Source organism: Ziziphus jujuba, chromosome 2, assembly GCF_031755915.1.
Source record: "Ziziphus jujuba cultivar Dongzao chromosome 2, ASM3175591v1".
Lineage (NCBI taxonomy): Eukaryota > Viridiplantae > Streptophyta > Magnoliopsida > Rosales > Rhamnaceae > Ziziphus > Ziziphus jujuba.
The window spans coordinates 7,260,471-7,272,956 of record NC_083380.1 but is presented as its reverse complement, the minus strand read 5'-3'; the positions used below and the strand labels follow the sequence as shown (position 1 = coordinate 7,272,956).

The 12,486-nt window shown below is 36.5% G+C and overlaps 1 protein-coding gene across 1 annotated transcript; it reads left to right on the top strand.

Moving 5' to 3' along the window:
• The first annotated feature begins 10,953 nt into the window (after window positions 1-10,953).
• Window positions 10,954-11,987, top strand: LOC107417929 (aspartyl protease family protein At5g10770). The gene is made up of 2 exons (XM_060814923.1): window positions 10,954-11,043; window positions 11,424-11,987. The coding sequence occupies exons 1-2, from the start codon at window positions 10,954-10,956 to the stop codon at window positions 11,985-11,987; spliced, it is 654 nt and encodes a 217-aa protein (XP_060670906.1).
• The last annotated feature ends 499 nt before the right edge of the window (window positions 11,988-12,486 follow it).

The following is a 12,486-nucleotide window of genomic DNA, read 5'->3' as shown; positions in this document are numbered from 1 at the left end:
TTTAGGCAAGCTAACCAATAATATAGGAAAATGAAAACGGGCCGCTGTACCTTCCTTTGCAAGCATCAGACAACATATTCAGGTGATTAATTTATTGCAACATTTAATCAAGCCTGTGTTTTGCTTGTATTGTTAAGAAAATTCCCGCAAACTTAAGTTTTTAGATTCCCAATTTTGTGAACTTCAAAAATCTTCAAAAACTAATACAATTACAATTGTTTCCAAAAATATCAACCACCATGCGTGATGAGGTCACTTATTTTGCGATTTTTGATGAGGTCACTTATTTCCAATTTTCAAAGTTCAATTGTTTTCAAAAATATCAACCACACTTAGTCGAGTCAGATCTCTCTCCATTATATACAGAGTATGCGGATCCAAGAACAAGGAGCAACTTATACTATATTTAATATTAATTAGTGAGATTTTATAATAAAATTATCAAAAATTAATTGTCATGGCCCACCTCCCCTCTCATCAGCTATCAGCTTTGGGTTTAATAAAATCACCACGTGATAACATCTCGTATTAAGGGTAAAACAAATTATATTCGTAAATTTAATTAAAAATATTCATAAAAAAAATAACTAACCAAAATTTCCTAAAAGTAGTTTGTTGCCTTTCTTATCTGTATCTCTCTTTTTTCTAGAAAAAAAAAAAAGAAGTTACAATAAGCGTATTTAGATTTTTCTTTTGGTAACCAATATAAGATGATTTTATTTTTATATTAATATTGGTGATCCTCATGAATCAATCTCAATTTTTAATAAACACATCTTCTCTAATAGTTACGGGCATTTTATATCAAACGATGCATGTCAGGACCTGTCTAGAATTCCTCCCCGGAACCCTAGACAAGCCCTGATCCCAGGAAAATACCACCGAACCTTCCAACGGAAAATCAGGCAGCACCTCCCCTAAGGGTAGGACTAACCAAAAATTGTCTGCACTGAAAACACACTTCTATAAACATCCCCTTATTCCTCCCACAATACTACAAATTGATTCCACAAATTTACAGCTCTTTAATGTGGAATTTATACAATGACATATAAGAAGTAATACAGGATGGAGAGGAAAAAGGGAAGAAATACTTCTTGAACTTTCGGCAATGAGCTGAGACGTCGGGCTCGCCCCAGATGATCAACGTCTCCCAACCTGAACATAGGGGAATGGAATTTAAGAGTGTGAGATGCTAATCATCTCAGTGAGTGACCTTATCTACTGTACACCTTTAATATTAATAGTATACCAAATAAAGGGATTTAATAAATCAATACCGAACAATTAAATAAATAAATAAATAAATAATTGAGATAACAATTTCTCTCAAAACCCTCACTATTCACTCCGTTGGAAATGTTCCCCTTTTAAAACATTTTCACAAAACCCGATATTCGTACTTCCCGAAAACTAAGGGACCAAATAATTTAATAAACAACAAATAAATAAATAAATACCCCAATTATAAATAAACTGCAATAAATTGTAATAAATAATTTGTACTCTTTGGGGTTTGAAATTTCTATCCGAAAAAAATTTGTACTTGACGCACCACACCATATACCAGTGATGCCCTCCGATACCCAGCGTCCTGAGCACCGACTAGCGGGGAGATTAAAGAGAGAAACTCAGTACCGTTGCTGAAACCATCATCCCGATCAAGGAGGGGGGCGAATGTGTGCACTATATAAGACTTGCCTGCCCACGGTCCAATGGCAACTACGGGAGAAATAATACTTGTGCGCTGAACCACATATACATATACCAGAACACCAATACTGTGTGAATGGGTCTAAAATAATTATTAAACCAACCGTACCGTTTTCCAAAATTACCGTGGGAAATATACCAAAATTTCTCACTTACCATCCCACATATTTTTATTTAACAAATCGGTACGAAAACGTCGATAACAAACAAACCATACCTTTTCTCGAAATACGAGATTCAACAATTGAAATACCGCGGGCATAATTTATAAAATTAAACCACCAACTTAAACAAATATTTTCATAAAATATTTAACCCAATTATGCCCGAAAAATAACACTTAAAACCACGTACGATTATTACTGAAATATACTTTGCTCATGCACAATAAATAAATTAAACCACAATAAAATAATACTCGGAAAATTCTTAGTAACCCAAAATTCCATTTAGTATCAATGGGTAAAATATATATAAAATAATATTTTTTCTCGACTATATTTAAATTCCACCACATGAGCATAATTTCTGATACCAATTTAACAGCAATTAAATATAATTAATCATCCCAAAATATTTATTAAAGGTGGGTCACTCACCTGGAGCACGCAATTAAACCATGATCCACCATGGGATCAATTCTACGACTCACCGGTGCTCCTAGAACAAAATCCACAGATAGTCAAATAAATTAATATTTTATTCGGATAGATAATACCCGGTACCCAGGGGGTCAAACACAAACGTTATCCAAAATTGACAAATAATATATCGAATTGAAGCTTGAGCAACGAGGATTACAAATCCAGTCTCCATCGACCCCAATTCCGCCGGAGGTGGCCGGAATTTAGCCGGAAAGCTTCGGTCGATTTTCAATTCATCGTATCTCGCAAACCGCTTCGAATTTTTGAGATTAGAGGCCATATTTGAACTCAAAGGGGTCGAAAATGGTGGAATAGAGGTATAGGTCGGGCTGGGTTGGTCGGAAACGGCGAGAATCGCCGGAAAATTTCAAGTCGCCGCCGCGTGTGGCTTTCTGGCGACTGAAATCCGGCCAAACGGTCGGTCAAACAGGGAGAGGGAGAGAGTCAAAGGAGAGAGAGAGAGAAAAATTTCTACGTTTTGTTTTGTCTCTGTCGGGCTCAGGGAAGAAGAAGGGAAGAAAAGGAAAGGAAAGGAGAAGGTGTTTTCCCACGTGGGGAAAAGAAAAGAAAAGGAAAAAAGAAAAGAAAAAGAAATAAAAAGAAATAATTTAAAATTAATTAAATAATATTAATAATAATATTATTATTTAAAATAATAATAAAATAATATGATATTACATATGGTTGACATGTGGCTTCTCAACATGGTGACATATGGTCACCTTCATTAAGTCATACGTGGCACATCGTTACGTGTTTAAAAATAATATTAAAATAATACGGTGTTTGAAAAACTTTACAGGTCCATAACTTCCAAACCACATGTCCAAATCGGACGTGTCGCTACTCTATGGACTCGTATCGACGAGCACTTCACAACCATGCATGAGTCAAACCTCAATCTTGCATAAATAAAAAGTCAACTTGGCACCCCTTGGACAGTTTGGACCTCAACTTGTTTTGCTCATAACTTTCAAACCGTAGCTTCGTTTTCAACGTGCTACTAGTCTACGAACTCGTGCCAACGTGTACTTTGTAACGGTACCTCAGTTAACCTAGAATTCCAATCGGGTCAAAAAGTCAACTTTTGACCTCTTCGGTCAACGGTCAACAGTCAACCTCAGTCAACGTGCAAAAATTCCGACATGGTTCGGGACGGGATGTTACAATGCATTAATGAGTAAAACCATATAATTAAAAGGATCTCATAATTCTTGGCTGAGTTTAATGGACAATTTTGAATTTTTAATGCAATATATAGTCGATTACGGCTTGTTTGGTAAAAAAAGAGTAACCAAAGATAACTGATTTTTAGAATTTAGTTTCTTGAGAATTTATTTATTTTTTTATTTTTTTGGTAAGTAAAAGGAAAATTGGAACATATAAGTAATTAAACTTAATATTATATAATAAATTAAAGATTAATATATATTTTAAAAAAATTTTAAAACTATTTTTTTTAGAATTTTCAAAATGATATTTATATAGATGAGAATAACTTTCTCACATATTTTTTTATATTGGTGGAAATCTAATTTCTTGGATCCATATTTTTTCATTTCAAAATAAATATCCAAACAAAAAATAAAATCATCACTTTTCCGAAAAAATTAATGGATAAAATTAATTTTCCACTAATTTTCCCTTTACTTAAACATGCCGTTAAAGTTAATTTGTCTTTTTATTTTATTATATTTTTTTTTTGCTATTTTTCTACCAAGGTGATCCTAATATGCTACTAGCATACTTGGGGAATTAACAGTAATTTTATATACATATACATATATATATATATATATATTTTGAAAGGAGAAATATTTTTAATGTAAATCCTATTTTCAATTTATTATAACTTCATTATGAAGAAGTTATTTATTTATTTATTTAATTTTCAAATTCACTTTCACCTTCCATATATCGTTACAATGCCGTCGTCTTTCATTTAGTTTATTTTCCTTTTGTCAACATTGATCTTTATAATGTAACAAAAGACTTTAAAGCCAAATAGTCCTTGAAATTTAAAAGGTACATTAAAAAGAAATACTCCAAAAAAAAAAAAAAACTAATAAATAATTTCAAAAAAAAAAAAAAAAAGAGAGAAGAAGAAGAAGAAAACATAGGCACTGACAAGTTCGTTGGGGCCCTCACGAAAGGCTGACCAACCGTCAAATCCAATATCTGTGGAGATCAAGAAGAAAGTCAACGTGGATAATTGACTAGAAAATCCTGAAGCCGTACACCAAACACTATGTATAACAAACTAAGCCTTCACTCTGCCAACACGTCTACATTACTTTTACGAGTACTTCTCTGTTCTCTCTCTTTCTCTCTCTCTCCCTCTCGCCCTCTCGCAAGAAACACCAAAAACATCTGTCATCTTCTGCAAGAAACACACAGAACTCTTCAATGGCGAAATCTAGTTGCTTTTATCTACAGCAGTATGTGTTTTTCATCTTCTTGGGTGCCATCGTTTCTTATGTCAGACCACAAGTACCTCCTCGTCAAGGTAATAACTGTTTTATCTTCTCCATTCAACCTCAATTTTCTTCATCGTTTTTCTCTCTTCTTTGATATGGTGATGAAAATTTCGCTCCAAATCTTCCCTGCATTGGAAAAATTCGGCTTAAATATATAAAATCCACATACAATTTCCATTTCTTTCTTTTCCATCTCAGAATAAAGTTTCAATAAAACAAATTAAAAAGCTTGTTCTTTTCTGTTCCAAACGAGCCCCACTGAACAAATTCTCGCATAGAGTTGAGTCATGTTAATTGTTTTCATTCAGTCACTTTCTTGGCAACCATTTGAATCTCTGTACAAAGCCAAGCAATCTGACAGCATTATACCCAGACTGGAATTTTTGTTTTTTGTTTTTCTGTCTTTTTTTTGTATCATCGTAATCCAACAAAGAAAAAGCTTTTTCTGTTTTGTCTTAGACAAATTTTCAAGGAAACGATTTATCGGATTTAGTTGGCTTTTTTTTTTTTTTCCCTCCCACCATTTTCATTGTTTTCCTTCGGGTTTTTTTCTTGCTAACCAAACAAGAAGAAAAGAAAAATCTAACATTTTCTAACATATTTATAATGCAGAGCCGAGCTACCTGAGGTTCGCGTTCAATGCCACGGACTTACCCTCGGAGGACTACTACGACTACATGGTCGTCGGAGACGGCACCGCCAGTTGCCCATTGGCGGCCAGTCTCTCCCACACATTCCAAGTACTCTTGCACAAACATGGTGGAATCGCACGCGGCAAGCCCAACCTCATGATCCAAGTGAGAAAGTTATTGTTGACTGATAAAGGAAAGTTGTTTTTTATTGAATAAGAAACTAATATTTATATACATGTATAGTTGGTGTAGATGACTACAAATGAGTAATGATAAAAACTATTTACAACAGATAAGGGAATCTTGAAGATAGACTCACGTGAACTACTAATCTCTATTATGCCCCCTCAAGCTAAGTGTGGAAAGAACACTTAGCTTGGGTCGAAGAAACTGTAACCTTTGTTTGGACAGTGGCTTGGTGAGAGCATCAGCAATTTGCTCTTTGCTGGAAATGTGACACACACGCAGATCACCTTGAGACACCTTTTCACGGACAAAGTGGAAGTCAACCTTGATATGTTTCATCTTAGAGTGAAGAACAGGGTTGGCACAAATGTACGTAGCACTCACATTATCACAATAGATGACTGGAACTTGAGGTATAGCTAATTTTAACTCAGATAACAAAGATTGAAGCCAGCATAATTCAGATGTAGCAGTAGCAACCGAGCGGTACTCTGCTTCAGTAGAGGAACGAGAGACTGTACGTTGCTTCTTGGACATCCAAGAAATTGGGTTGGAACCAAGATACATGACATATGCAGAGGTTGAAGTACTATCATCCTTATTACCGGCCCAATCAGCATCGCAAAACGCATGAAGAGAGGTGGAAGAGTGACGTGTAAGAAATAAACCAAAGGAACTTGTACCTTTAAGATACCGAAGAAGTCTTTTGACAGCAGCCCAGTGAGTTTCAGTAGGCTTATGCATAAATTGAGACAATTTATTGACAGCAAACGAAATATCAGGACGAGTCAGAGATAGGTATTGAAGACTTCCAACAACCTGGCGATACTGAGTGGCATCGGTTAGATTAGTTCCATCCATGAGAGTTAGAGTAGCAGAGGTTGACATTGGCGTGGAAACTTCTTTTGCATCTAGCATATGTGTCTTAGCCAAGAGATCATGAATGTATTTTCTTTGTGTCAGAAGTAGGCCATCTGTACGTGAAGTTACCTCAACTCTAAGAAAAAAATTCAAACCACCAAGATATTTAAGAGAGAAGACATTTGAAAGAGCTTTAACAAAGGTAGAGAGGGCAGAAGAATTATTTCCAGTCAAAAGAATATCATCCACATATACCAGCAGATAAAGAATGATGTCTGAATGGTGAAAAATAAATAGAGAAGCATCAGATATAGAATTGACAAACCCATATGAGAGAAGAAAGGTCTTCAATTCTGTATACCATGCTCGGGGGGCTTGCTTTAACTCGTATATTGCTTTCTTGAGCTTGCAGACATGGGTCGGCCGAGTGGAATCAATGAACCCTTGAGGTTGCTTCATGTACACCTCTTCATTTAGATGGCCATGGAGAAAAGCATTGTTAATGTCAAGTTGCCTCAATGGCCAGTTTTTAGTTAAAGCAATTGACAAAACAATTCGGATGGTTGCTGGCTTTATGACTGGACTAAATGTTTCTGAATAATCAATGCCTGGTCGCTGATGAAACCCCTTGGCAACTAAGCGAGCCTTATACCTGTTTATGGTACCATCTGAATTTCTCTTAATTCTGAACACCCACTTACTACCCACCAGATTATATTTGGAACTAGGAGGAACCAATTCCCACATACCATTTTGAACTAATGCATTAAACTCATCAGACATTGCAACACGCCAGTTTTCATCTTTGAGCACCTGGGAGACAGTTTGGGGCTCAATCTCTGAAAGCTGTGAGTGAGAGGTTGCCATATAGAAATCAGAGAAGAGCTTGGGCTTAAAAATATTATTAAGAAACCTGGTTCGCATGGCATGCGTGCGATCAGTGAATTTTTTTCTTTGTGAGCTCTATGGGTTCAGAGGAAGATGTGATGACATGTGAGGAGATATACCATGAGAAAGACCTGCTGCTTCCTGTGGACCAAACAACGGAGGCACTGTTTGAGTGGCATGCTGTGACAGAGTAGGTGGAGATGGAGAAGGTGACTTAGAAGAAGGAATATCACGTGGGGATAGCTTTTGATAAGAACTAGTGGGAGTAGGTGAAGAAAGAGTATTTGATGTAGAAAAGGAAGCATCATGTGGGCATAGATGAGAAGAAGAAGTCTTAGTGGGATTAGGTGGAGAAAGAGAAGTTGATTTAGAAAAGGAGTCATCATGTGGGGTTAGGTGGGGAGAAGAATTCCTAGTGGAAGTAGGTGGAGAAAGAGAGGTTGACTTAGAAAAGGAAGGTTCACATGGGAGTCGGTTGTGAGAAGATATAGAAGAGATAAAGGGAACTGTTGTGTGCGGGGCCACACATAGAAGGAATAGATAAATCCCAAGTATTAATATTTTTGGAATTATGGGGATAGACTGATTGAGAGTTATATGGGAATATGGATTCTACAAAGGTAACATGCCTAGAAATATAATATTTATTTAGAGATAAATCATAGCATTTATAGGCACTTTGATTAGGTTGATATCCTAAGAACACACAGGGTGTGGATGTGGCTTCTAATTTGTGTCTGTTATATGGTTTGATCCAAGGATAATAAAGACAACCAAAAACCTTTAGATGATGATAATTGGGTGGTTTTTGAAAATGAATTTCAAATGGGGATTTTAGATGAAGAGTAGGAGTAGATAACCTATTAATTAAATAGACTGCAGTTTGAAAACTATGAGACCAAAATTTTAATGGTAATCCAGCATGAGATAATATTGCTAAACCAGTTTCCCGAACATGTCTATGACGTCTTTCTGCATAACCATTATGCTCTGGTGTATGGGGTGGGGATAAAAAATGAGTTATACCAGTTTGTTCAAAAAAAGATTTTAATTTGATGAATTCACCAAAATTATCTGAGTAAAAAGATATAATATTCGTGTCAAAAAATTTTTCCACATTAGTTTTGAATTTTGCAAAAACAGAATAAACCTCAGACTTTTGTTTTAATGGATAAAACTAGATATACTTAGTGAAATGGTCAACAAAAATGACATAATATTTAAATCCATCAATTGAGGTTATAGATGCAGGACCCCATACATCAGAGTATAATAATTGTAAAGGTTTAGAACTGGTCATAGAAGAAATATGAAAAGGAAGCTTATGAGCTTTATTACATTTGCATGGATTACAAATAAATTTTTTTGAGGATGAGACAAGCAAAGAAAATGAAGAAATTAAATGATTTAAAATTTTATTGGAGGGATGGCCCAAACGAAGATGCCAATCCTTGTAGGAAGTCTTGACACTAGAAAAAGAGATAAACGGTGGAGGAACAGTAGAATGGGGAGGAGAAGGCTACTCATAGATACCTCCTTTATTTGGTCCTTGAAGTAGAGTCATTTCCGTTGGTATATCCTTCACAATAAAACCAGTGGGTGAGAATTCAATTGTGGCATTGTTATTATGGCAAAATTTAGAAACAGACACCAGATTGCGAGTCATTTTTGGCACACAAAGAACATTTGACAGTAGAAAAGATATATTATGAGCAGGAATATGAGCTGTACCAATATGAGTAATATTTAAAGCATTACCATTGCGAACCATAATTGCATCTGTTCCATCATAGTCAGAATGGGCATTCAGATTGTGGAGATCATTAGTGACATGGTGAGAGGCACCTGAGTCAAGAAGCCAAGATGTTTGGGGTAGGTTCTAGATAGGAATTGAGTGATCCTGCTGACTGAAGTAATAGGCTTGCGGCATTTTGTGAATTCGAGGGGTGGGTAGAAAACCAGGCTGGGGATTATAAGTCCACTGTTGTTTCAATTGCGGACAAAATCTGGCGGAATGACCCTGTTGACCACACAACTGACAGCGCCCTCGATAGCCTCCAAAGGTAGAAGAAGGGGAAAAGTACGAGTAGAATGAGATCTGGTACTAAACTTCTTTTGCGGATTGCGAGGGAAGGTGTTAGGACCATTATTTTTATTAGCAACATGAGCAATCATGGGAGAGTCTTCAGGAGTGGAAATATTGGACTTTTGAATGTAGGCTTCATATTCTAGCAAACGTTTATGGAGATCTTCAAATGAGATCTCTGTATCCCTTGATCTCAAGGCAGCAGAGATTTCTTTTAGATCATGATTTAAGCCATTAAGTACATAAATTGTTATCTCTTCATCTTTGAGTGGTTCATTAAGTAAGGCTAATTCATCTGCTGTGGCTTTGATTTCAAACATATAAGTTGTGATACTGCGTGATCCTTGTGGTCGAACAAGCTTTTCCCGAAGTCGAATGATGCGTGATCGAGATGGCTTGGCATAAGTGAGACATAGCTTGCTCCATAACTCACAGGATGTTTTAGCTGAAGCCACCATTGATGCAAGGTCAGCAGACAGAGAGGCAAGGAGAGATCCAAAAAGAAGCTGATCTTGCCAAGTCCAAAATAAATATGGCTGGTTGGAGGATTGGGAAGGACAAGGTAGAGAGCCATCAACATAACCGGTAAGTGCGTAACCATAAAGGAGAGCATCCCACTGTGCTTTCCAAGTGAAGAAGTTAATTGGGGTGAGCCGAATTGGTGCTTGTGTAGCAACGTTAATGAAGACCAGATTGGCAAAGTCATAGGTAGGAGTATCAGTTAGAGAAGAGTAAGAAGCAGAAGAGATGGGTGTGTGGTCAGCCATAACAAAGAAAAAAAAAAAAAAGGAAGGAAGAAAAAAAATGAAAAATTTGGCACAGATTGGATCGGAAAAAGAAACTCTGTTAGAGCTTTTAATGCTCTGATACCATGAGAAAGTTATTGTTGACTGATAAAGGAAAGTTGTTTTTTATTGAATAAGAAACTAATATTTATATACATGTACAGTTGGTGTAGATGACTACAAATGAGTAATGATAAAAACTATTTACAACAGATAAGGGAATCTTGAAGATAGACTCACGTGAACTACTAATCTCTATCACCAAGATGATTTCTCGTTTTGACTTGCCGGCCCATGCATTCACCTTCGAAGACGGCGTTCTGAATGCCAGCAGTCGCATTATCAGCAGCAGCAGCGCCATTAACACCGGTTTCTACAGCCAAGCCAACATGGCCTTTTATAAGAATTTGGGGCTTAACTGGGACGTCAATATGGTCAACGAATCCTACTGGATCAAGTCCACCGTTACCGGAACACACGCCACCACCGCAGTCAGCAACGGTCAAACCAATTACTCTGATAGACATGCCACCACAGTGCTGTTGATGTCGGGTCTCAATATCGGCACATATAATTACATTGTCACCATCAGTCTTGGCACACCAAGCTTAAATTTTTCTTTGGAAATAGACACAGGCAGCGACATTACCTGGACACAGTGTCATCCCTGCGTCAATTGCTATGAACACCACGAGCTTCTATTTGACCCTTCACGGTCAACATCACACTCCTACATCTCCTGTGGCTCCCACCAATGCTCTCTCCTGTCAGGTAAGATACAGATGTTATTTTTAGTAGCAAAATTACACAATATAATTATTACCATATATTTATTTAAAATTAATTAAATATTAATCAATGATTCAGATCACCAAAGGCAAAGTTGTAACGTTACATGCCAATACAAGGAGACATATGCTGATGGATCCCGAACAGCTGGATTTTTAAGCAAAGATAGGATAACGTTGCCGCCATCCCAAGATGCATTTGAGGGATTGATCTTTTGCTGTGGCATGGACAACCAAGGTCGTACACTAAATGGTTCTGTGGGCTTGCTAGGTTTGGGCTGGGGCATCCTATCATTTGTTGAACAAACGGCACACAAGTATAATTGTACGTTTTCTTACTGTTTGCCATCTACCTCCACCTAGTCTGGATTTTTAACATTTGGCAGAGACGAAGCTAGTGCTTCCGTCGGTGTGAGCTACACTCCATTGATAACAGTTCCCTACAGTGAATCATTGTACGGCGTATGGTTGGAGGATATTGCCGTTAATGGCATTCCATTAGGAATACCATCCATTATTTTTTTCTCCCCTGGCACCGTGATAGATTCTGGAACCCCTATAACTCTCTTGCCTCAAACAACATTCAATGAGCTACGTTACGAGTTTCGAAAGCAAATGATGTTCTATGGTCATAAACTTTTGCCATCAAACATTAGCAAAGGGGACACCTGTTATGACTTGACGGGTAAGAAACAAGTTTACATCCCCAAGGTAAGCCTTGTCTTCGTCGAAGGAATCACCATCGAATTGGACCCAACTGGAATTCTATGTGTGTTTGAAGGTGAAGCACAGGGTTGCTTGGCGTTCAATGGTGTCCCTGACTATACCGCGCCTACAATACTGGGCAGTGTCCAGCAAAGAAAAATAGAGGTGATACACGATGTCGGGGGAGGCAGAATTGGCTTTAGGCCTTCTGCGTGTGTCTAGATATTTGATAGCATACCATTGTTATTGTACCATGTTCCACATTGCTCCCTCTCTCTATTGGAATTTGGCTTCCATTGAAGTCTTATATAGTGTGTTTTAGGTTGGGATGCTCGCATGTTTTTGCATTAAGAAAGAAAAATATATCAAATTTTATTTTTGTTATACTTTCTTGTTGCATTTAATTATCATATTTATTTTAAATTCACCTTTTATTTTTTTGGGTACAATGTGAAGCTTTTTTTATATTGTCTGTATGTAATTGGCAACATTTCAGCATGTCTATAAATTATTTAAAATAGTTTACAATTAAAAGTTAAATATTTAAAAAAATTCAAAATATACTTAAATTTAAAATTGAATAAAAATAACAAATTTTAAATAAAACAATAATCAAAATATAAATATAGAATTTCTCAACTATATCTCTTATTTCATAAAATCATCCAAATCATTATGACCTACATTAGGCATGTATGGAAGGAAAAAAAAAAAGACATAA